Source organism: Diplotaxodon limnothrissa, linkage group LG2 (genome assembly GCF_057381915.1).
Source record: "Diplotaxodon limnothrissa isolate DT_005_m linkage group LG2, D_limnothrissa_male_GT1.1, whole genome shotgun sequence".
NCBI classification, from domain to species: Eukaryota; Metazoa; Chordata; class Actinopteri; order Cichliformes; family Cichlidae; genus Diplotaxodon; species Diplotaxodon limnothrissa.
Window position 1 is genome coordinate 32654265 of NC_140597.1, and position 27821 is coordinate 32682085.

The 27821-nt window shown below is 38.3% G+C and overlaps 1 protein-coding gene across 1 annotated transcript in view; it reads right to left on the reverse strand.

The window, feature by feature from the left end:
- The window catches only part of LOC146638879 (protein diaphanous homolog 1-like), an 84769-nt gene extending 57963 nt beyond the window's left edge, over nucleotides 1-26806 (reverse strand). Inside the window, exon 1 of the mRNA XM_085365043.1 lies at nucleotides 26043-26806. Coding sequence (XP_085221169.1) covers nucleotides 26043-26141 — 99 coding nt within the window. The 5' untranslated portion in view covers nucleotides 26142-26806. The remainder of the gene's footprint in view (nucleotides 1-26042) is intronic.
- Between the last annotated feature and the right edge of the window lie 1015 nt (nucleotides 26807-27821).

A 27821-nucleotide genomic window follows, 5' to 3' on the forward strand; every position in this document is an offset into this window, starting at 1 on the left:
TGCCGTCACATACTGGTTTCTAAAGTCCCATCCTGAAGCTACAAGATTTTTGCTGCAGCCATGTCAATTGCAAAAAAAAATGTTTTTGAAAATGAATGTGACATGGAGGGGTCAGTCTGACTGTGAAACCACATGCTCATTGGCTCAGTGACTGAGGCCATAAGCTCAGCATGTTGTTTACAGAGTTCAAGACATTTTCCATAGTCTTGATAACCAAGTGGCAATTGAAAGACCAGGAGTACCTTCAATCTGACCATCTGACAAGTTCTACTCTAAGATGAAACTGTGTCATGCTCATGTTGTACTTTACATACAATTTACCTATTAAACATCATTCCACTTTTACTCAGGAATGGCATCCATCTAGTAGCACACAAAGTGTGCAAAAATGCAGGGTATGAATTCTCTGTGTATATGTGAATTGTGTAAGTTAGTTTCATTTAAATAAATCAGTTGAACAGCAAGTTATTTTTAATTCAACATCTACGCATGTAGGCGTGATGCCAGCATGGATCAAACTGAACTCAGGCAAACTGATTAGAATCTGTGAGGCACGTTACATTTTCTTATCAAACTAGAATTATAGCCACTAGTTGGTGCAGTATTCTGGAAGCGTTGAAGCACTGGGGGGGAAGGCTTTTGCAATTAAATATGTTTAAATCAATAGCCTAAGGATCTTAAACAGAAACTTAAGCTGGATTTACATAATTTTTGTTTTGTCAGCATGATTTACTTATCAGCGGTCACCAGCTACGGATCACTGTCAAGCCCTGCCTATTAGTGGATCACATTTTGATTTTTCTGATTGTGTCTCAGGCTTGTCTTTGAGTTTATGTAGTCCAACTAAATAGCTTTGCATAAAACATCTTGCCCTGTGCAAAAACGAAATCAGGACAGGCCAGGTACTTATCATGTTCCTGTATCTATATTCAATCTAACAAAAAGGCAAAAAATAAATATACTTAAGTAACTGTGGGGAAAGAACTGCAAAATAACATAAATACACCAAATAAATCACAAAAACATAATTCTACCAAAATATAACATACATGGTCACCACCGGTTTATTGCCGTCTGCCTTTTGAATGCACAATGCACTCACTAACACCACAGCAATCATTTTTGTCTCATGGCTTTATAGAAAGAGAAAAAGGAAATAGTCTGCATGTTAAGATGGATACAGCGGACTCGTGTGTGTGTGTGTGGGGGGGGGGGGGGGGGGGGGGGGGGGGGGGGGGGTGTTAAGTTGGGGGTTTTTTTATCCATTCTAAATTGCAAAAGCAAATAGGAGCCCCCAAATATAATATTTTTACTAAACCTGTGAAGTTAAGTGTCTACAGCACCTTGTCAAATTGGATGTCAGCATTTTTAATGCTCCTAGTTGCCTCACTGACCAACAGACTCAAGATGCATTTAAGTGCACTGATGGGCTATGCGCAGAAGACATAATGATTCTATGTCAGTCCAAGTGGGGCATGTTTACTGCATGACTGCTCCTCATCCCTGCCCCAGTGTTAATGGAGACACAAAACCCAACCACCCCAACCCACTTTCCACCAAGCAAGTAACAAGAATGTAAGTATTATTCAACATAGTTTTAATAAATGTTTAAAAACAGCCAGGACAATTCCATCTACTTAATTAGATACAGTTAACACTGCAACACAGAAAATAGCCTGTGAGATGGGGCTGTTAACGAGACATGCATTTGCCAAACCAACAATTATCTCAGTCCTTGCTTCAATGGCAATTACTCTGACATAAACACCAGACAAAATTTTAAAAATTTTAACCAACTTTTAAATATGAATAGGTTTTTTGTTGTTGTTGTTGCAGTATTCCTTGGTTCTAACCATTTACCTCTAATAAATTTTAATACACAGGGTTGTATCTTTGCCATTTTTTTCCCCCTATCAAAGTTATTTCTGTTGTATTTGTATTAGCGTCAAAGGCCTGATGGTCACAAAATGCCTTGCAGTAAGAAAATTAAACATATGGACTTGACCTTCAGGCCCTTATACAGTGAAACAGCATCAGATGGTTGAAGAGGAACCCACTCAACCAACAGTTTTCCAGCAGACAACTGCAACATTCCATACATCAATTGATAATTTGGGCTATATCTGGTGATTGGGGCTGGGCCATATTATACCGTTCACGGTAATACCGGTACAATGTTAGGCAACGATAAGAAAATGAAATATCGCGATAGAATATGGGTAAAACGCTCATGCGCAGTGCCGAAAAAGCACGGCGGTAACGGAGAATAAAAATGGGGAAAGCAGATTGTTGAGTGAAACAGATGAACCAGAATTAGTTTGTAAAAATGGTGCAATTTAACTGGTTTGGTGTTTGTCCGTCAGATATACAACAAAGCACATTTTTTTGTAGAACATGCAAGCGGGCTGTCGTTATTGCCGTATTTGTCGGACTAAGGTGCTCGTAAATCTGGGAGTAATCTGGATCCTAAACTCCGTACTTTAAGGTCCCGAAGTCAAACGAACATCACTGAGAGTTAACTGTCTAAATTCTTCCATCTTTAATAAAACGATCAGCGTTGCTGCTTTACCAGGTGTAACTATGATGTTTAATATCCAGGCATTCATGGAAACAGAATTCATTACATTTAACGGAGTTAGAAGTTAGCGGAAGTTAGCTCGCTAGTTACCTAAGCATAATACAGCATGTTCTGACAGAGATTTCTGAAAAAAAAAAATCAAACGTACAGCTCTGCTATCACTTCCAACATATATGAAGACAGGAAGCTACACAGCAGTGACATTTGTAGGGTTACTGAAGTTGGGCTAGCTGGTATTTAATGATGTGCTACGTGATCGCTAGCGACACAGCTATGTTAGCATAACAAACAGTGAAGCTGAAGGATGAACGCTAACACTTTTCCACTCGATAAAAGTTAACGTGAAGGTTCCTGATGGTTAGCGACAAATGCAATCGCATGGCAGGATGCTGTAAACGGACCAAACTTCAGTCAGGAGAACTGAGATAATCCATCCACAATACGAGGTTAGTCATTAAAATACTGCAACAACATGGGAATAGAGCAGCTGTGATAGAATACAGCATTAACGAATCAATGGTACGCAAGTGGAGGAAGAAAGAAGAATGAGTTGAATAAAGTTTGATTTATCTGACTGCTTTGTTGCCTTATAATCCCTTGCACCTTATTGTCGGAAAAATACATATTTGACTTTTTTTATTTGGCACACTGCAGTTTAATGTAGCAAAGCACCTCTTTTTAACTTCAGTGGATATTATACATGGTTATGCTCAGGATATGTCAGCCCATTTATACTGGAAATGCCTTTTGGTTAAAATTTCACAAAGGAATTTGCATTTGCACTGTTAAAAATTCATATAGCTTTAATGCACATAAAAAACAGCTGCTTGTTTAAGTAAAATAAATGGATTGGGGGTTTTTTGCGCTAGTAAAGTTGTGGAGTTGTGTTTTGTCTCGCAGAAATTATATCGTCAGTTATATCGTTATCGCAAATTTTCAAATATATATCGTGATAAATATTTTTGGCCATATCGCCCTGCCCTACTGGTGATAAAACTCATACAGTTACAACTGAAATTATAATCCCATTGTTCTTAAGTCAATATTCCCAATAATTAACCCTAGTATTACTTCTGGGCAGTAGCATTGGCCTTTGAGTGCTCTTGCAAAAGAATTTAACTAAGCCAAACAAGTGCACATGAGGAAATACAAAGACAAAACACACATCAGCAGCCATACAAAGCTCTATGTAGGGTATAATGGGAGGAGGGGAGAATAAACAACTCATATTTACAAAAAAGATTAAATCTATAATTTAGAAAGGACAGAGATTTTAGAAATGCGTTTCACATAAAAAGTTATTTAAAGACAGAAACTCTGAGTCACAGATACTAATAGCACACAATTCAATGACCTCAGTGGGAGGAGGGTGGAGGTAGGCACTCTACATTCATATGGGTCAAAACAGAAACAAACCAAAAGCACTAACATAATACAATCAGCCCCTAAATACCAACTTTATCTTGATCACCCTGCAATATTAGCAGCAACCCCCACTTCCCCACCCCCCACCCACTGTCCTCACTTATAGCAAAGAAGCTTGAATGAGGCACTTTTTTTATCCTCACTATTCAAAGGACCAAACTGTAGTGTCAACCCATTTCTAATATATAACACATATATTCCCATTGTTTAAGATTTTATATTTCAAAAATTATATTATTCTACTCATATGCAAATTTCAAACATTCAAGATATTATTTGATTGCTATTAGTCTTTAAGCCTATTTTTAAAGTTATGGAACAAATGCAATATGTAACACCCATGAACTGCACAAGTACCAATTAAGATTTCCACTGGTTCACTGGAAATTCAGTCACTTAGCCTGGTGCTATGATGCCTCCAAATGAGCAGTACCTTTGGAAGCTGATTTGTTTCATGACTGAACGCTTCAAAGACCTCAGCAGACTGCACACTTCTTACCACATTTTAACACAGACAAAAAAAAAAAAAAAAAAGCCCCTGGTAAGATGTTAGTGCTTCAAGTAATAGTTATATCCAGACCAAGTCTCAAGTAATGCTCTGCCACACAGAGCATTTAAACTCATAACAAGAAAGGAATGTCAATTGGAACCCACAACAGCACCGCTAACACACAAACCCTAATTCACATATTGTTTACAAATCTCAAGCTATAATATTCATCTTATGACAAGAAGACAACTGTCAAACCTATAAAACCTACCTATACTACATTAGCTTACTTGGAGATATAGGACGTGATTTCCAAACAACTGATTTAATCTTTGAGATCCTATTTTAAATACAATACTTTTTATATGCCTGGGCATATTCTGGAAATTGTAGGTTCTGTGTAATTCTGTGCTATAACTCCATTTGATATTCATTTATCATGTTAGATATCCAAATTATATTCAAATGTCAAATGCACAATGCACAAACTGACAAACCTATAACTGACTACACTGTATGCAAAGGCCTGTACATTCCAATGTCCCTGTAAGAATGCAGTTGTGGTTCAGGTTGTGGTTGTTTGTTCCTAAAAAACAAAAGGAGAAGACAATATTTCAAATTTCACATCATGTTGCAGTTTTTCATTAGCTTATATTGCCAGAAGGCACTTTTCAGAGACCATTTAGACATTTAGATCTAGCATGTCATCACTAGATGAATATATTATCTGCTTCGTTGTGTTATTAGACCAATTCAAATAAAAAAAACAACAAAAAAAAAAACAACAAAAAAAACAAAAAAAACCCACACACACACACACACACACACACACACAACCAACACTTTTTCAAGTAGGCCAGTGAGTTTTTCTCTTCTCCAGAACAGATGCTTCCATTTCCATGTGTTCCTTTAGCTCACGAGACACTGTTGACACATTGACAATGTTAGCATTATGCCAACTTCTCCAGACAGATGGCATATTTGTGCTTAGGGCTGTTCATTTCAGCTTGAGCAGAACTCCCAAGACAGCTAGGTTTTGCAACAGTTTGAACTAAGAGTTTCCTTTTACACTTTCTTTAAGTGGTGGATTGTCTGCACTGATGGTTAATCATGCTCCATGCAAGAACTAAATTTATTCGTCGTATTAACATCCTTGCTTTGATTTAGAACTTTTGATGTTCCTTATAAACTCCACCATCTGGCAGAAACAAACCAAGATCCCCTATGACAGATGTTTTATAAAGGACTTTTTAGGAAAAATGAGAGCGTATAAAATAGGGTTGTGCACGACTGACTAATCATTGCTACTGTCACTACTCTGTACCACACATACTAGTTGTTTAATCTATTTTTTCATTTTTATTTTAATTGATACCCAAGGCTGGTAAATAGTTGTCCTAATGTTATGCAGTTATCTGCCACCAGATGGAGCATCATTGGTGAGAAAAAGCCATAAATCTGTTATTCTCAGCCTGATTTTTTTTGTTAACTCCATTATTGCTAGTTCTCTTAAAGACAAAAAAATTAAAATAAAATAAATAGATAATTAATTAATTAATTAATAATAATAATAATAATAATAATAATAATAGCATGGTGGCACGGTGGTTAGCACTGTTGCCGCACAGCAAGAAGGTCCTGAGTTCAATTCCACCAATTCCACAGTCTTTCTGTGTGGAGTTTGCATGTTCTCCCCGTGTTTGCGTGGGTTCTCTCCAGGTACTCCGGCTTCCTCCCACCGTCCAAAGACATGCAGCTTGTGGGGATAGGTTAATTGGATAATCCAAATTGCCACTAGGTGTGAATGTGCGAGTGAGTGTGAATGGTTGTCTGTCCCTATGTGTTAGCCCTGCGACAGACTGGCGACCTGTCCAGGGTGTACCCCGCCTTTCGCCCTATGACAGCTGGAATAGGCTCCAGCGCCCCCCGCGACCCTGAAAAGGATAAGCGGAAGCAAATGGATGGATGGATGGATAATAATAAGAATAAGATTACAGATCCAAGCGGGAGAAATTAGCTTTCTCTAAAAAGTGGATGGGCTTTTCACCTGGCAATAGGGTAAGGAGCTCAGTCACTCTGGTTGGGCTCAAAGTAGAATACCGTTTCTCCATATTGAAAGGAGCTAGCTGAGACAGACACCTCCTGTATAACTTGTTCCAACTGGGTATGTCCTACTGGGAGGAAGCCCCAGACCGCTGGTGTGATTATTTCATTCAGCCAGCCAGGGAATGTGTCAAAGTTTCCCCGGATAAGCCGGAGGCGGTGGCTTGCGAGAGGGAGGTCTGGCCTTCCCTGCTTCTGCCCCTGTGACTTGACTTCAGATAAGCAGAAGAAAATGAATGGATGATTTACCATTTGTTTTATTTTAGATTTCAACTTTTATTTAAGTGGCTGTCATGAATTTTCCACCAGCATGCATCGTTCATAATGCACGGCATGCTGCACCATACTTTTCAGTGACAGCTTATTCCTTTTTCGGATGTTAATTTGTCACATTTTAATAATAATTTAACATCTTTTATAGTTTAAATATGGTATTAAAAAAACTGGTTATATCAGTTTATTTTAAGTGATTTTCTTCTTTGTTGCCAAATGCAATGTTGATGATGCAAGCTGCCACACAGTTAAATAACATGATTCATTGTTGAAAATGTGACTAATGCTTTAAAATACTTTTGTTTAATGAGCTTTTGACATTACACATTCTCAAATTTAATGGGAGCGTGTCTTAGTTTTAGACTTGTCGGCTAGTGTAAAAAATATTTTTTTCCCCCCCATGTTGTCCACTAACAAATTAGTCACCAGGAGCATCACTAGCACATATTGTTGTATATTGGATTAATAAAGTATGGGTGTAAGGCACCTGGTAACCACAACACTACAGGACATGTAAACACAGCCAATAAACATTCAGAATTCTCAACAGGTGATACGTTTTCTTCCCAAGTATAATTAAGCTCAGAGACAAAATGAATAAAGTTAACTTGTGAAACTGTTATTTGTCTGTTATCACCAGTTGGCAGGTAGCTGTAAGCTCTCTGATGAGGAGAACAGAGGCTAAAAAGAGGTAATTCTCGTTCGCCTTATCTGTAGTTCTTCGGACTCCAGTTCCCCTGGCTTCCCAGGGTGCTGTGTTATCAGACATGTAATGTTCACGTTCTCTGATTTCTGCAAGACTGTGGTTCATTAAACTTCATTCTTCATGTATGACAAAAATATATTTTTTTTTTTCATTTTTAGCTTGTCTCCTGTTAGTTTAGTTTCTCTATTGGTAAACCTCAGCACCGTGATAATCAGTGGGTTCTCAACCACACACTGCAATCCCCAATACATTAGCTCCCTTGCTTGCTTAGCCACTAAAAACGGATACCAAGACCTCATCTTCAAGATCTGTAGGATGTTGACCATGAAAGTTTGCCTGAGCTTATCACTGAGATGTTCCAACTGCTGATAACCATGTTAAAGATGCTCACTGTCATGACATGACATTTGAGACTTGCATGACCCCTTTTCAAGACAAACTCCTCTATATGTCTTTACTTGATACTACAAAAAAAAAAAAAAAAAAAAAAAAAAAAAGAACAAAACTGAATTAGAAGAGTCCATTACTAAATTTGGTTGTATATCAGATGGTCCAACCCACAGATTAACTACCTAACATTAAGTGGAAGAGGTTTATTATTCTGAATAACTGCTAACATTAATGTGAGAGAAAAAAAAAAAACAAAAGCTAGGAGACAGAGTAGCTACTTCTGTTTAATCTAAAGAGCTTAGAAAGCAAAGCGTCTGGTCTTCTTTAAGTTCAGTTCTTTAAGTTTAAGTTAACTTAAAGAACTGAACTTAAAGAAGTCCAGACGCTTTTCTTTCCAAGCTCTTTAGACTATGATGACCTGGATGACTGATACCCTTCACAGACATACCTACTCCTGTTTACTGGTTTACTATCACATTCACTCACTAGCTTAAAAAAAAACAAAAAAAAACAAAAAAACTGAAATAGTGTTTCACTAGGGCTGTTCGATATAACGATTTATACCGGATGACGATATAAAAACATCTATAGTTTCATTTTACGCTATCGTTTGTTTCGTGGTGTCACAAAATAAACTGTTTATGGCAATATTTTTTCGTCGTTTTGATAGTCACTGTAGTGGCTATATTAATTTCTTAAAGTTCTCTCTTTCTCTTATATTTAATATAACCACACTACGGACGGACAAGCGCCTGTTTTTATGTGTTGTCGTTAGCAACAACGACGGTAAAACCATAGCATGTCCGCTTGTTTATTTTCCACATAAAACTCTCAAAATAAAGCTCAAGATCCTGTTTACACTTTTCAAAATAAACTGAATCACGTGAAAGAATATGCAGAGTATTTACGAATGAGAAGTAAAAAAGAGCCGCCAGGTAGGGCTGCTCGATTATGGCAAAAATGATAATCACGATTATTTTCACTGAAATTGAGATCACGATTATTTGACGATATTTATTTCGTCCGCCAGAGCTTATATTATTTTTTTACATGCTGTAGTGCCATTTGTGGGAGCATTTCAAGTTGCTATACATCAATACAACTGTTATAGCCCATATTTTAAAAATGTGTATGCATTAAGTCCATAGTAACTACATTAATTGCAAAAAAGTGCAATAAACTACAAAAAAAATTGAAAATCGTTTTTGTTTTTACATATATTTCTACTTGGAGAAATTTAAGAGGTTTATCCCTCAAAACTTTAAATACAAAAAAGTTGCAAAAAATAGTTTACAACAACAGGAAATTTATTTTGAGTGTCTTCATAGTTTTATTTTTGGAGATACAGCAATTTTTATATACTGCAGGAAAAACAAAAAAACAATCCTATGATGCAAATTTGCAAAGAATGTGCATGTGCATCAAAATAAACTATCTCCAGCAGTGCAATTCGAGTTCTAAGGCCTACAAGTAAGAAACTACATTTTCCGCAAAAATGACGTCACTTGCGATAGTTCACGTTGACGTCTTTTTCAATATGGGAAGTGTTAAGAACAGCTGATCGGATCGGCAAAGCGTGTTTCTGGAATATTATGTTTTTGTTCCTGAAAGCTCTTTTTATGCAATTTTTGCAAAGCTATATGTGGAAGGAAACCGTGACCGAGGACAAGCTGATGGCATAAGATGTAAGTACAACTCCTCTGGTTTCATATGGAAAAAAATTTATTGTGCTAGCTTAGCGTTCAGGTTCTACAGGGATTTAAAAATAGTTACACAAAACGAGCATGCTGCTCTGACCGGCTTTAAAGGTTTAACAATAACAATGTATTGAATAATGACTTTAAAAAATAATATAAAATAGTGTGCAAATACTGATAACAGTGCAAATGTTTGCAATATAAGAAATAAATGAAAAATGTGAACTTTGCAGTGTTGCTCTGTGGTGCAGCTACAACACCATAGCAAAGTTTACACACTGTGTCTACTTGATCCACGTCTGACTCCGCGAAGCCATAATGTTTCCACACCACTTAAGTTTTTTTTTTTTTTACCTCTCTTTTCAACCAACGGCAGTCCACTCCTCTCCAAATAACTTCTGCTTAGCTTTCCGAGCTTCCCTCGGGTCCTCTTAATTGTTGTGACGCGTGTTCGAAATGCAGAGCAGTGCGCTTGATTTGCCACATGGAGCAGCGCGAGAGTAAAGCATGAGGGAGGGGCTAATAATCGGCTCAGTCATTTTTAATGATCGTTGAAAGCCCAGATCGTAATCGTGATTAAAATTCGATTAATTGAGCAGCCCTACTGCCAGGTGCTAAAAAAATAACCCTTAGACTCAAACGTTAGAACAGGCTTTTCCCCGCAGCACGCCGTGTAATAAATGCTCACAAAGAAAACGGCGGCTGTTACAACTTAGGTCTAAAAATGTATAGTTTAATGCATCGGTTAAAAAAAACTCGACTCCAGGTACACGACGCCCAGCTGGAAACACTTCCCGCAAGTCAAGCTGCCCGAGATTCACAGAAAATGTTAAATTTTTGTGATTTATATCATTATCGGGACGATAGATGTTTTATATCAGGATATGAGATTTTGGTCATATCGCACAACCCTAGTATTCGCTTCGTAACCATCATTAGGTAAATTAACATAAACATTACTGTACAAACAATAACTCAAACAATGCAACGCAATAACTTTACTCTCAAAAACTAACCCTTTCAGAGTTGACATCACTGCTCCAGGGTGCCAGTGTTTTAAATGCTTGTGCACTGCAGTAGCGCCATTGAAGGAAAATGCCACTTTGCACAGTCTGCATTCAACTTTGTGAAAATGCTTTCACTTTTTTTTTTTCTTTTTCTTTTTTAAAATCTCCCTTTCCATTTTCTTCTGTCATCCTGTTTTACGATTCAACATTCTTCAGCACTCCGTACCGGGTGCGGTCTTTGCAGACGATAAACAGCAATACTCCCCCCATAGCTTCCATTAGTCTACTGCAGTAACAAATGACGCGTCAACAATAATATTTGCGTCATTGATTATGGCGATGAATCATTGCAGCCCTAGTAAGCAGCCCATCTGGCTCACTCCTTGGCCCATGCTGCTGATGTTTCAAAGAGACGGGAACTTTGTATGCACTGGGGTTTTATAAAAAGGTGAGGCAGGTGTGCCCCCCGACCCAATAAGGCAATGAGTGCAAAACACTGACTTGGTGCTGAGGCAGAGTGTCAAGAAGAAAAACTGCTTTTACAGATCATCTCTATTTGGTCAGCGTCTTCAAACTAGCATACATTTTTGTCCTCCACAAACATTTGTCAGAACAACATGTAGGCCCATGCTGTTTACAGTCATGGTGATGCACAGAGCAGTCTGAGATTAGCTATAATCTCTAGGTGAAGACTGGGGAGAGTCAAGGAGGACTGACATGGTAATCCTGACTAAGCCCCCCGTACATAAGATAGATATGAATCCTCCCAACTCGTGTCATACCTGTGTATGACATGAGGGCCCGGTGGTGCCAGTGTTCGGCAGCCTCGCCTCTGTCAGTGCGCCCCAGGGCAGCTGTGGCTACAACGTAGCTTGCCATTGCCAGTGTGTGTGAATGGGTGAATGACTGAATGTAGTATAAAGCACTTTGGGGTCCTTAGCGACTGAGTAAAGCGCTATACAAATGCAGGCCATTATCCATAGATCATGTTTACCATTGTATGACTAAGGCTACATTCACACTGCAGGTAAAAGCGCATCAAATCCGACTTTTTTGACCCTATGCGACCCATATCTGATCATGGTATGACAGTTTAAACAGCACAAATCCGATATTTTCAAATCCGACCTAGGCCACTTTGGTATGTAGTACTGAATCCGATACATATCTGATGTTTTAGAAAGCGACTGCTGTTTGAATGGTCAAGTCGTATTAAATCCGTCTTTTACGTCAATGACACAAGACAGATGCCAATTATCAGTGCCGGAGATGACAAACGAGAAATCATTGTGGCCATTGTTAAAGCACGGGCTCTTTTTTATTTTTCCCCTCAGTGTCCTTCTTACACTAATTAATTTGTCAAAATTCGGTCAGTTACTACTGTGCAGAAATTGATAGACTGCTGCAACAACACCTACTAGCTCTGCAGCCACCATTTTTACTTCCGTAAACAGAGCGCATTATGTGTGACGTCTTCTTTTGCGCATGCGGGCCGCTTTGAGGGCCGTGAACCATTCACACTAGAGTGCGTTTGCTGTCACATTTTATTTGTAGTGTGAACAACCGGGCGGGCGGGGGCGGGGGGGGGGGGGGGGGGGGGGCGTATTTGATAAAAATATCGGAATTGAGCATTAACCTCCTAGGACCTGGCGTCCACATATGTGGACATCACATTTTGGGTTATTTACAAGATATTACACTGCTGCTGTTCTATCAAAATTTTAAACGAGTATCCTCATATGTGGCTCTTATTTTTCTTAAAAACCCAAAAAATAAAAATAAAAAAATCTGGTAATTCTTTGTTTTTACATTCATCGGGCCCCAGTGTGGCCAAATATCAAAGGGAAATTAAAAATGCATGCCGTGGACAAGTTCGGGTCTTAGGAGGTTAAGACCTGCAGTGCGAACATAGCCTAACAGACAACAGTACTGTGATCAGGCAAACACATTTCTTCTTATATTTCAAGAGGATCGTCTTTATTTTCATCAGGATCACTAGAACAACAACTGTCCTAGTGAGATCTGAGTTTTCAACCCCAATATCCTCAGCTCAACAAACTCAAAAAGCATCCTACTATAGTACAAAGGGGAAAAAAATAAAAATCCTAAGAGACATACTGCCAATAAATTTGTCTAGTGAGAAGCAGTAGTAGTAGTTCACAATGTGTCACAAATGCCAGAAAAGACCATCTAGTGACACCTTCTAAAAATTCTGGCAAGCTATTCAACAATCCAACAGGCAATTCAGAAGAAGTATAGTGGCAGCTTAAGAAGCTAGATCTTTCCCAGTCCCAATCCTAACCCTATCATACAACTAGAACAATAAGCTTTTGACTGACTGATAATAATACAACTACAGCCAGAAATATTTTAAGATTTAAAATCAATTAAACATTAATATAGTAACAAGTTTTTAAAAGCTTATTAAAAGAGAGAAAGTAAGGAAAAGGCTCTAATTCACACCATCAGAAAGCCAAGAGCAACATGTGTCAAGCTTTAAAAAGGCATTATGAGAAGTGGTAGCATCTAAGAACTCTACAGTATGCTATTTTCACACTTCTGTCTTTCACTAACACTAGAGGAAACAGCTAATTAGACACGCCACATATACAAAGTGCAAAACAAAATGTGTCAGGAACTTCATCATTAAAAAATGAATAGAAAATTTATTGTATTACTATAACACCTTTTTAAAGTAGTTATTAGCTGAAAATCTATTTAAGATTTTGTTAAAGGTTAGGGACTGCCACTTCCTATGTATGTGGCACATTTTGGGTAGTCTTCAGTCAAAACACCATAACAAATTCAACTGGATTATATTTTGTAGAGACCAGAATATTAAAAATGTCTGGACCTTGAAACTCAACAGTAGAAAAGCATCCCAATTTTCTCAGGACATACAGTTACTCGTCCATCTCAAACCTGTAAAACATGTCAATTTGGTTCCATAGATAAATCCCTTTCCTGCATTTTTTTTTTTTTTTTAAATCAGTAGAGCCTTTGAGAGAGACCATTAACATATGTGCTAACCCACTGGTAGCTCCTGGCACAATTGATGGAAAGGGAGGAAAGAGAGAGATAAGGTTAAGTTATAATGGGGACGAATAAGGAAGCATCCTGTTCGCTATTTTGCACAACTTCCTGCCACAGCCCTTAGAATTTGAGAAATAATACAGCAGGGTGGAAACACTGACATTTCCGTGGCGTGTATATGACTGAGCATGCATGCGTGTGCACACAATGTGAAAAAATAATCAAATAAAAAAAAAAAAAATAAAATAAAAATAGGAGAAGTAAGAAGTAACAACTGACAAAATAAGCGTGAACACCAACTGTGATGAGGCTATTTAAGTAGCTTGCAACAGTGGAGCCTGTTTAATAAGTTTCAACTAAACAGCCTTCAAGTTGCAGTGGATTAAAGTGTTGGAAATATTCAACAGATGTAAGCAGCATGTGCACATCGGCATTTGGTGAAGTGATATAAGTGAGGAAAAATGAGCATGACAAAGAATGACACAGAAACATAATGCTCAGTTTGTCCTACTGGCTCTTTCGATCATACTACAAAACACAAGCAACCAGCAGACACACCTCTAAGCTACTGCAGACCGGAAGGCGTGTTCCTGTACAGACAATGCACACTACTGACACCCAAAAATGAAACCTACTCCATCTGACAAGATCAAGATGGAGTTGTGATGACAGTTTCTGTTTCTTGTGACTGACAGTTGACCGTTCTTCATTTCCCCCCACTCTCTCTTATGATTAACAACTAGTACATCTATATGGAATACAAAAGAATACTTGATGACAACCACCATTCTCTCCTTGCAGTTTTGTGGCCAATAAACAAATAAAATAAAATTTAAAAAGAAATGTTAGCTTACATATCAAAAACTTCTTACTGATGATGCTTACTAAGCAAACACCGCGTGAAAATGCAAAAGTAAACAATTAAACAGGAGTAGCTACATTGTCCCCTTATTTTTATTTTTAGTCGATTACCAAAATAATCTTTAGTTGCAGTATGAGTGGCCAATATAGATCAAGTCTCCCACTACATGTTGTTTTAAAGCTGCATCTTAAGATTACTGTCATTATGTATTCATTGTCTGAAGTGATTGTAACTCTTAAATCATAAAAATAAGACAAAGCCACACAAAGCCACAGAAACTTTGAAAATAAGATAAAGTAATCTAATGTTCATGTGTCTTCAGAGGAGCAACACAAACACTTTGATAATAAGACATTTGTGTAATATAACATATATCTTGGCAGTTGGTTTAATTTTTTTTCCAGCTCATGTAATTTTTATATTATTTTGTTTGAAAAATGCAAACAGAAAACTGAGATAAACATGCATTCATTCTGACAGCAACTATCACAGGGCATACGCGACAGACACTTCATGCTGAACCAAACTCATTCGGTCATGCATCCGTAACACTTCTACTTTGCAGTTTTATGTTAACATGCTCTAATTATGTCCTATATTTTCTAAGGCAAAAGACATGTTAACAGGAAAAGTCTCTTTTGCAAAAGTAACCTTTAATCAAAAAAGTCTAACAAAGATAGTGGAAGACTGAGACTTATAAAAATAAATAAATAAATAAAAAAAAATAAAAAATACACACACCCAACAACCCAGATGAGATTACGTTCTAAGTATTTGTATTTCAGTGGTGTACCTGCTTTGCATTCCAGTGTGTGCGTTTCAAAGAATTTTTATTACACAACTCAGCTCTCACATCCAGTCGGAACAGGCTTCAGAGAAAGCAGCTGCTTTCTGATCTGTGCAGTGCAACAGCAACAGAGCAAAAAGGGACTACAGTATATATGCTCACCCCTTTAGAATCATTCTAGTGATGTGGCTAATGTGGATGTTAGATAAAAGGTACATTCGGCTTAGGGCTGGGCGATATGATCCAAAATTCATATCTCGATATTTTTTAGCTGGATGGCGATATAAGATATATATCTCGATATATTTTTTTAAAGCCATAAAGTAAGAACAAAAAGAGAGTTCTTAGTCAAAGCTGTGTCCCAGATGTCACACAGGCACTTTTATTAACATAGAGCAGATGTACATAAAATTTACTCAAAAATAAATTATGAGCATTTATTAAATAATAATGCTCCATAAATAAAAGAACACAATGTTGTTTTTGTGCATAACAAAAAGCTCACAATTGTGCAGTCAAAATGTAAACTAAAAGACGCTGAGCACAATAACAAAGACAGATTTCACAGCTGCTCTGTTCCCAACTTGTACTGCGTGACTGACAGCCTGGAGTTTGAAATCCGCTTCGCAACCGCGTCTCTTAACAGGTGCCATTTATAGTCCTTATACACAGTAGGGTAATATTACGTTGAAGCACAGTACGTATCACTCCGCGAGGCTCAGCCGTAATGCTCCGACAATCCATCAAGCGGTGCAGCTCCGTAGCTTACTAAAGTCGTACTAAAACATTTTTTGACAGATTGCTGAGCGCCGTGTTCCACATAAAATCGGTTCGCGGCCATCAAGCACAACCAGAATTCATACATAAGGCGCGCTGTCAACTTTTGAGAAAATGAAAGGATTTTAGTCCGTGCAGCCCCTCTGGGCTGCATGGCGTTAGCGTGGTTAGCTCGTTAGCGTGGTTAGCTAGCTAACACGTTGACGCCGTCCAGCCCCACGCACGGGGCGATGCGCAGTAACTCGTTAACGGAGATTTGCCGTGTCCATCTTGTCGCTTCCTGCAGGTGAAGCGATGGGGGACGAGGAGTTGTGTTCAGTGAAGGAGAGGCGAGGCCGAGTAACATTGCGTAAAGACGAAAGTGGACGAAAGAGAGGCAAACCTGCGGCTCCACAAGTATAATTATAACGTAACATAGACTATATCGATAAAGGATATTGTCACATCTTATATCTCGTATAAAAATATATCGATATTTTTTAAAAACTCGATATATCGCCCAGCTCTAATTCGGCTGCTCCCTTATTTCCACGGGTTTTGCTCCAGAGGATGGACCAGCACGTTTTATTTGGCAAAGACTTCATGTCGGATGCAGCCTTCCCAATTATCCAGACTTGGAACACCAGGAGTACACCATCTTATGACCACCTGTGGCTAGGTTTGTGGTTATTGGATAACTGCTAATAGATAAGCAGCTATGATAATTGTTTAATATTATTAGTTTTAAAGTGTTGTTCAGAGTTGTGAACATCAACTACTGCTAGTGAAGAGAGAGGTTGTGTACTTGCCTGGCTGCAACAGTGCTGTGTGCAGTTGTGTGTGCAGTTGTGTGTGCATTCGAGGCAGGGAAGACAGCACTGCTTGTATTGATAGAGTAATTTTTAGTATTGATTAGTACCTTAGAATGTTTTTTTCTGACAACCCTAGTCTGGCATGTCCAGACTAGGCATTCCCTGCCTCGAATGCACACACAACTGCACACAGCACTGTTGCAGCCAGGCAAGCACACAACCTCTCTCTTCACTAGCAGTAGTTGACGTTCACAACTCTGAACAACACTTTAAAACTAATAATATTAAACAATTATCATAGCTGCTTATGTATTAGCAGTTATCCAATAACCACAAACCCAGACATACAATTCAATATTTATTCTTGGTATTATGCAAATAATCTGTCAAGTTTTGGTTGTACAAGATTTATTCTTTATCAGCGTCGAGTGGATATCTGTTAGTTAACAGGAATTTCACTCTCTTGTAGTTGATCCAGAGTTGTATAGATTCTACCTCATTCACTGTTTTGTGTGGCTTAAACCAGTTAACAAGCTTCCTATAGCCAGGCTGATATCAACAAAACAGTGTAAACAGCAGGCAGACTTTCAGTTTCTCACCTGTCTGTGGTCAACTTGAGCTTCTTAAGCATAAAAAACTATGCATTTTGACAGAAGGTAGTGTCATTGCTGTTCCTCAGTTGTAGGCCTAAAAACAAAGATTCTGCATTTGTCCAAATCATCAGAGAAAGTGCTAACAATTTCGTTTGTATTTGGTATATACACGCTTGCTCTAGAAGAAACTATCCTTTCTGTATTCTTCTTCTTTGTTTTTGTCCTTTTTTTTTTTTTTAATCTAACTTAATATTATACTTTTCACTGGGTTAATTGTTCCAATAAATACTAGGGGTGAGGTGAAAAAATGGCTAGAACATAGTATCGCACTATTTTGTCTGGTGATATTGTATCAATACAGGGACACCAAATATCTGTATTTTAGCAAATAAATGAAAGTACTTGGGAATACTACAAACAAGATGGCTCATCGCTGCTGATAGGAGGTAAACTTTCTGCAAGCAGTTGCAGTCTGACTGTCTGCGATCACTCTGAGATTGTCCAAGGTTTGCAAATAATTGCTGTCTAATTTATGAATGTATACAGATTACCTATTCCTATCACAAGTCACAAGAGTGAGGGGACTTGAATTAACTGGCTTCCAGATGTGAATTTATCAGCAACAGATATGTTATTTTCAATCATTCAAATACAATTAACTGCTGTATTATCAGAAACCTATTGCATCTGATGACCAAGTAAATACATTCAAAAGCATACTGATTATCACACTAATAGGAAACTGACTGTCTCATGGCAACATTTATATCAAGTTTTAGTGATAGTGTTAGTATGCTTGACAATCTCATTCTGCACTTAAAAAAAATTTATTATCTTATTGGATAAAACAGATATCGACAACTTTGAGGACTTAATTTGCAGTTGAAACAGGCGATAAATTGCACCATATTATCGCTGACTGCACACCCAGTGCACATTTTCTGCCCTACTTAATCTCCTTATCTATATATTCACCTTTCTGGCTTCTTCCTTTTGGTTTTTGTCACTCCTCCCTTCATTCCTTCTCAGTTTGTGTGTGTCTCTCTCTCTCTCTCTCTCTCTCTCTCTCCCTCCTTCTGCCTCCCCCAGTCTCCACTCACTGATGGCTCACTTGCTTTCCCTCCTCAGCCTTACTCTGTAAAATACTGCTGTTCACGCTGAGCCAAGAGGCCCCTGCCACTACCAGTCCATTAACCACTCCAGTTTCATGCTGGCACTCAGTCATCCTATTCTTCATCTCACAGTAGGCTCTTCTTCCCCCGAGATGCATGGAACAGGAACCCATGTGTCTGGGTTTACCTATAGCCCTTTTAACCCTTTAGAGCCGGTCAGAGCAGGCACGCTCTGTTTTGCGTAACTATTTTTAAATCCCGGTAGCACTGCAACCACGTAAGCTAGCGCAATAATTTTTTTTGCATATGAAACCGGAGGAGTTGTACTTACATCTTATGCCATCAGCTTGTCCTAAGTCACAGTTTCCTTCCACATATAGCTTTGCAAAAACTGCATAAAAAGCACTTGCAGCAACAAAAACATAATATTCCAGAAACGCGCTTCGCCGATCCGATCAGCTGTTCATAACACTTCCTACGTCCATCAGCGTGAACTGTCGCATGTCCGCCATTACCTGCCCGAAACCGGAAGTGATATCATTTTGCGGAAATGTAGTTTTTTACGATCGGGGCCTTATGAGCCTATACTTGTGTTTTTAAAAGTTATGTTTGAGTTTATGACTTTCTGTGTCGTTTCTGGGATGCTTAGGACTCATATTGCACTGCTGGAAATAGTTTATTTTGATGCATATGCTGCTTTTTTGCAAATTTGCACTATAATATTTATTTTCGTTTTTCCTGCAGTGTATAGAAATTGGTGTATTTCAAAAATAAAACTATGAAGACACTTAAAATAAATTTCCTGTGGTGGGAAACTAGTTTGTGCAACTTTTTTGTATTTACAGTTTTGAGGGATAAGCCTCTTAAATTTCTCTAACTAGAAATATATGTTAAAAAAACAAAAACGATTTTCAATTTTTTTGTAGTGTATTGCACTTTTTTGCAATTTATGTAATTACTATGCACCTAATGCAGACATATTATTAAAGTTTATTATTAAAATACAATGGTTGTATTGATGTATAGCAAGTTGAAATGCTCCCAAAAATGGCACTACAGCATGTAAAAATATAAAGTAAGCTCTGGCGGACTTGGTTCTATGGTAGGTCTTAAAGGGTTAAGACATAGGACAAGCAACACTGATGGCTTAATTTATTCATTAAAGTGGGAGAATCATTTAGAGCCCAAGGTCAGTGATGAGAGCACTTCGTATTACACACAATTATTTGCTATAAGTATGATTTTAGACAATAGGAACATGGGGAAACATGCATGAGGTCAAACATATCCTACAATGTGCTGAATAAATGTGAGCATGTTCCAATCAACTGTTTTCCCCCCCCCGACATGTTATTGCTGTTAAGGGCAGCTTCCATAAAAGAAAGGTTTTAGTAAACCAAATTACTTACAAGGAGACGTTCACATGGAAATGGTAAATGGACTGATTCTTACATAGCGCTTTTCTATTCTCCCGGAGTACTCAAAGCGCTGTATACAACATGCCACATTCACCCAATCACACCCATTGTCTATACAACTTTCTCTATACGTAGTGCTTTCTAACTACATTCAGACACATTCATACTCCGATGGATGCATCGGAGAGCAACTTGCGGTTAATATCCAAGGATACTTGACTCCATGCAGACTGGAGGAGCCAGGGATCGAACCACCAACCTTCCGATCAGTAGGTGACCTGCTCTACCTCCTGAGCTACAGCCACACATGTAATCGTGTGCATGCCAGCTTATCAGCTGCAGACAGTTGACACTGTTTTCTGGTGAATAGGATAATGCAAATATAGAATCAACCTATTAAGATTGCGGTCATGACTTTTGCATTGAATTGACCATGATATTCATTCAGACCTGAATCCATCACATTTAAATGCAGAGAGATGAATATAAAAAAACAAACAAAAAAAAACCTACATGTCTGAAAGAAAGTGTGGGCAAAGCAGACCCACTGTAAACCAAAGCAGTCTTAACTACTGTACTTGACACTGAGCCAGACTTTGTGTGAGACTAAAGAGTCATGACCTGACTTACTTAATTTGTGCAGTTATGGTAAATTACACATTTGCTGAGGTGGTTTCCCCAGGAAGTTGGTGCACTGGTGCACAAAGGCACCAGCAGACATGAGATGTTATGCTTAAAAGAAAGATCCACTTATCTTTGCTATTAATCAGACTTTTAATAATTAAAAAAAAAAAAAAAAAAAAAAAAAAAAAACAACAACATAATAACTTGCATTCAACTCTTCAAACCCATGTCCAGTGTGGCAAACAACTACCTTGTTGTTCTATTCTATTGTTCTATTCTTTTCTATTGCTAGAATAGAAGAGAATAGTCCTTTATTGTTATAGTGGTTGAGTGTATTGCAGTTGTCCTCAGAATAGGAAACAAGTGTGTTAATATAGTTAAAGGGACAGAATAATCAGTAAGAGGCTATAGATTTTTGTAATAAGAGACTAAGGGCATTATTGCTATACATTTCTCCTCATAAGTGAAACGTTTAATGACTACTAATATCTAAAGCTTAAACAAAATTTATAAATATTTACATGACAAGTAAATCAGCTGGCCAATTGAGGTTGGAAAACTCCAACTTCCTCAACTCAAGAGAGAAATACAAGCCAACTAGCCAAATTCTTAGATACACCTGCTCATTAACACAGATGTCTAATCGCGTGGAAATGACTCAATTCATTAAAGCAAGAAAGGTGTTTTAATAACTTTGAACATGGCATGGTTGATTGTAGCAGATGGACTGGTCTAAGGATTTTGGAAACTGCTGATCTACTGAGGTGGTTATGTGGGATTATCCCACATAACCACCTCAAGGGTTTACAGAGAATCATCAGAAAAAGTGAAAGTGTCCAGTGACAGGCCGTAGATGAAAAGGCCTTGTTTATGCCAGAGTTTAGGGAAAAATAGTAAAACTGCTTTGAACTGATAGGAAGGTAATTCAAATAACTACATGATACAACCAAGGTATGCAGAAGAGCATCTCTGAACACATCTCTGTCCGACTGAAGCAGATAAACTACAGCAGCAGAAGACCACAGCTGATGTCAATCCTGTCAGCTAAGAGTAGGAAACTGAGCTACCAATCATATGAGCTTATCTAAATTGGATAATAAAATACTTGAACAAAGCTATCTGATTTGAAAGAAAGGGTCTTGAGACTTGTAGCTAACAAACCTGCAGGAAGGTATGATAGCATCATGCCAATAAGGACAAAAATATCTAAGCACCTTGATCTAAGGAGCTTGGAAAGAAAAGCGTCTGGAAAAGGTGGAGAGTCCCAGATTTTAAACCCATTTAAACCCAGTGGGGGGGATACTCCCACTGGGTTTAAATCTGGGACTCTCCACCTTTTGACCCTAGAACTGAAGAAGCTTCTCGGCTGAGAGGTGAAACATCTTCAAGCAACTTAAAGAAGTCCAGACGCTTTTCTTACCAAGCTCCTTAGATTACGATGACCTGGATGACTGAGAACCTTCACAGACATTTTCCAGCACCTTGTTAAAGCTATACCGTAAAGACTTAAGGCAATTCCGAAGGCAAAAGAGGCCCACACCACTTTAAATGAGGTAGACATAATAATTGGATGTGAATGTACATTTTGGTAGTATAGTACGTTTTTGTTTTAAATTCAACAAGTCTGTCTTTTTTCACTTTCAGGAAAAATATAAAATCTACATCTCTTTTATGCTATAAATTACTAAAGAAACCTAATAAAACATTACATAGTTTGCAATGATGATTAAAGTCACAATAGGAAGCAATCATTTAAATTATAGCATAAGACATCCTCTCACATAGTTTCAAATTTCAGAAACTTGAAACACTATTATTCTGTCTTAACACTTTACACACTGCAACATCAAACTAGCTAAAATGATCCTACAAAATGCCAACATCGAGTTATCTACAAACAATTTATGAAGAAAAAAAAATAAAAAAATCAGAGAGCTATCTCTGGAGCCCCAGAAAAAAATGCAAGTTACTGCCAAACTCAATGGCCAGAGCTAGACTCTGATCTAGAATTCACCTTGTATTCCAAACAGCTGTCCAAAGGCAGTGATCCCTGGCTAATCCTCACCGTACCTTCCTGCTGGGTTGAGTAAGCATGTTTATGTCAACAGCAAGGATGCTGCTCTTTTCTGTCTCTCTGGGCCTGAAGAACAGAGATAGCTCTTTAGGGAGCACAGCTAAAATGATCTGCTTTATAAACAAAACACCTTGGATAAGTTCACTGTAGGCACACTGACTCATATTTTTAACACTAATGATAAACCTAACTGCAGGCTACATATGGCTAACACAGTCTGTGTGAAGTGAAATCCACTGAAACACACGCACATGTTTCAGCTTACAGACATGCCTACACAAGCCTTATATCACTACAGTATGCATCTGTGGGCCAAGCCATAGTAAACATTACACAAGTTGAGCTCTAGGTTAGTAAACATCTAAATAATAAAATTATTGTGATGAGTACAATAGAAAGATCTCTATTTTGAAGATATGAAAAAAATAACCATCTGTTACTACTTTAGTATACTTGAATAGATGTGAAATATAGCTGAAGCTATTCCAATAACATACTGCATGAAAAATAAATAAATAAATAAATAAATATCTAATGCCTCATTTATGGTCACTGCTCTGGTTATTGTGGATGCCTGTGACATCACCACGGCCCCATAACCATTCATATTGACACCCGAAGCATGATAGACACGGTGCAGTCTCCTGAAATCTCAGAAGAAAACCTTTGCATTACTACTGAGCCAAATGATACTACTACTACTAGTTGTTATTGTCATTATCAGTATTATTATTATCATATGATAATGAAGTTGTTTTCAAAGTTTCTCCCTCTCTGTAATCTACACAGTCCTGCAATAATATATCACTGACTTGATAGTAAAGGCATAACTTCTTTTACAATTTTGTCTCCAAACCAGTTGCACTGGGTTACAAAAAGATCAAGAGGCACACATCAAGTGGAAATGACAACAAAGTGTGGTGGGTGTCTGTTGTTGTGATGTCACTTGACAGGCGCTGTTGTTTGTAAAGTTCATATAGACTCTTCCAAAAACCATGACACTGTCTAGCAAACTATATCATGATTAAACTGAGAGATCGCGTCCCAGAAGACACACAAAAAAAATATTCACAAACAGATAAGTATTTATAAGAATACCAAAAAACAAGCTCGAAGGACAGGCCATGGTCAAGATGACCTGCTGAAGTTCAACCCAAACGTCACAATGGGAAAGGAGAGTGATTTTTAATGACTTTGCAACTGGCATGGTTGAAACTGCTGATCTACTGAGATTACCACACACAACCATCTCAAGTATTTAGGGAAAATGGTTAAAAAAATAAAAATAAAAAAAAAGAAATCTATCAAGTGAGTGTCCATTCTCTGGGTGAAAATGCATTCTTGATGCCAAAGGAAAATGGCCAGCCGATTCAACCTGATAGGAATACATGGGAAATCAAACCTTGAAGCAAATTGCTACAGCAGCAGAATAACACACCATGGTTCCACTCCTGCAACTGTCAGCTAAGAATAGGAGACTAAGGCTACAATTCACATGGGCTCACAAAAATTGGACAACAGATTGAAAAACAGTTTCCTAGTCAGAGGAACCTGAACTTCAGCAGGTTGCCAGAAAGGTACTAGCAAGGTGTACCTAACAAAGTGGCCAGAAAGGATCTATTATTTTACTTAAACAAATGCAGCTGACTATTTTGTAGGTCAGATTTTAATTTTCAAAGTCCAAATACCAGTAAAACAAGCCAGCATTCCTAAACAGAGTTGAAAGGTTTGGTGGCATTCCTAGTCATAAGTCTAACGTACTCCATCATGTATCACTGGTATGTCTAAAATGAGAAGAAACCGGAACATGATGAAGTCATAGACAAGTCAAAGCGAATGATGGAAGAGTTGAGAAAGCTGATGTCACACTGTAGATCAGGTAGACCAAAGAATTCTAAACTCTCACAGCGGTGTAATCAAATTCTCTGCCTCTCCAAAAAAGGGTTCCTATTTCACAAACAGAAGTGCATTGTAGTCAAGGACATAAATTATTCTAGGCATGCAGAAGCTAACTTACACTTTCAGGCATACTCAGTAAAAAATAGACTCAGTTATGTACTGTTATCTCAGGTGATTGCACAATTGGTTTCTGTCTGTGACTCATATTTACTTTAGGTAGGCCTAGCCTACCTAACCCTGTGTATAGATGAACACTGCTATAATACTAGGTGTTAATGACCACAACAGTTTTCTTAATTTGATTTGTCTTTCAAACAGAAACATATTTTTCCCAAAGCTGCATAGGCACAAAACCAAACATTTGCTCTATATTATATTCAGCTTGTCACTACACCACCTATTTGAGCATGCAACTTTGCAAGGAAATGTAAAACACCCTAATACGCTGGTCTTTGTCACAAAAAAACTGGGCCTCAAAGTTCAAATGCTTGCCGTTTGTACCTCTGGGCACATATCCAACTGGTTCCACACACACACACACACACACGCGCGCGCGTCTTAAAGAAAAGACAGGGGGGGGGGAAGAACACCTGCTCTATGAAACATTTTCCTTTCACCTGGCTCTAAAGCACCAAATATTTAATTACGTGGGCTCTAATATGGACTGAAAACTCTTTGAAACTAACCGTTTACTTGGTCTCTGCATTCTCTATGGTTACCGTTTTTCACCTTATCGGGTTTCACCTGTTGCTAGACATGACCAAGTGTTCTATTACAAAACAGTTTGCTGATGACAGACATCACTACTGGTAACTCTGGCAGGCACGCACCACGCTGAATCATACATGCTGACAAAGCCAAATAGAAACCACCTAAAGTAATTTAGATTAAGTCACCTTGGGAAGATTTTAGCCCCACCTTATCACAGAAAGTTATTTCATTCGCTTATACAGTTCTATTTAAATACTTTTGCTTTACATAGCAACTCCATATATAAAACCCACTGCAGAAGAAAACACTAATTATTAACTGCACATGTGCAAATGAAAGGTTTGGTGCTTGAGCTGCCGGGAGCTCGTCGGGATTGCAAAATATAAGGTTTATGGGAGAGTTTGTGTCTTCGGAGTTAAAGTGCCAGTTACTTCCTCATATGCTGACTTTCTAGTACTTTGACCTCAGTCGTGAATCCTATTGAGCACCATTTCAAGCTGCACTGACAGCTGGTGAGAAGCCAGCTCCAAGGGGCGAAAGTAATTACAGGTACGGTGTCAGCTCGCCGCTTTGTAGCTTTACTTAAAACTTTAGAGGAAGACAATCAGTGGTTTACTGCAGCAGTTTGGTGCCCACCCCCACTGATGGTTACATGATAAAGGTGCAGGAAGTTGAACCAGTGGGATACTCACAAATTTCTTTTTTCCATCTCCATCATCGTAGCTCTTCTTTGATTTCTTGTCCTTCTTGGGACCAGCAGCTGAGGCAGAACTCCCCGTCTGGTGATCCATATTTCTACCTTTTAATCCGTTTCCTTGAATTGGATGTCAAAATAAACAAGTGGAACAGTAATCCTTTTTTTAGATTTTAAACGTCAATGGAAAATGCCAACTCCTAATTCCCAGGGGCCTAGGCTAGTGCCCAGGCTAACTAGCTACAATTAGCGCAGTGCTGCTAATAATTTGGTAGAAAGCCAACAGACAAAACGAGCCCCTGTTTAAGCCGCCTCTCGGTATCACTGGAGGAGGGAAATTCAAAGCACAGCCCAACACAACTCCTCGAGACGAAAAGTACGAAAACAACCTGTTGCGTTAATAAAATACAAAGTGAGGACGCCACTCTATTATTTCCCACATGCAACACAAGTCCAAGTTTTTAGAAACGTGGATTTTAGGTCCTGAATGTATGCGGTACTATCTGAGCTAACCTTAGCTTCAGCTAGGCTAGCTTGTAACAGTTAGGTAAAGGAAAACACAAAACAAAAAAACTCTTTCCGCTATCCACGAGTTGTTTCGACGACCACAGCGCGAGCGCTAAATTGGTGTTATCAATGACCTAGGTCGACGGTGTGTCCTCAATTTGTTTCCATGGCTGTTAGAAGTTAGTAACTTTTTAACCCCTGGTTGACAGAGGGGAAGCAAGTACGTCTTTAGCAATAAAGGCGTCTTCCTGTTCTTCTGACAGTCCGCTCTGCAGTAGTTGGAGGGGGGGAGGAGCCTGTGTTCTGCCGCTTCACCTGAGAGGATTTATCTGACAGCTCTAACTCCACCGCATGCAGCTGATCGGCTAGACAGTTTCCAGGCATGCCGTGCAAGTTGAGACAAATAACCGGTGAAATATTTACATGACAAAGACGGGAGAAACAGACACAGCTGTGTTTGTGTCATAAATGGAACCTTACTTTTATCTAATTACTTTAATTAGCTTTTTTATGTATACTGTAGAATGCAAGAAAGTTCAGGCTTTTCTATACAGTGTTGTGCGAAAGTCTTTAGCCAACCGTCAGTTCTTAATGTTTTGCTAGGAAAATGGAAAATATGTGCAGAAATCTATTAAAATATGTGCAAATGTAGATGGAAGTACAGTATATAAGGCAACACGATCATGTGTACAATTCTAACAAGCTTGACAATCAATGCTTAGTATGACCACCTTTATATTTCAACACAGCTTTAACTTTTATACAGTTATTTTCTTTATGTAATTTCTTTAAAATTAAATTTAGTCTCTGTCCAGGCTTGTTAAAGGATGCTATCCAAAGCTTGTGTTTGGATTGGCTGCCTTTTGTTCAATTGTCTGTCAAGATGATCCCACACTGCTTCAACAATGTTAAAGTAATGAAGCAATCACACAATCAAGCATTTAAAATTACAAATGTTTTGACAAAATTTTCCAATACCACTGGCAGAAATGCATCCCCCAACCATGACAGCCTTCACTGACTTTTACACTTGGATGTGGACACTCACTCTTCCACTTCTACATTTGACATTCCTCAGCCTTTTATGTGTGTTTTCTTACTTAAAAATGATACCTTTCCACTGAGATCATTTTGATGACTTCTTTTTTTGCAACTTCTTTCTCCACTTGTTCAGTTACCTCAAATTTTTTAAGCACACACTGCACACCATTCTTAGACACGGCAAGTTTTTGACTAATAGCTCTTGGTAAAATCACCTTGTTGCTAAAAA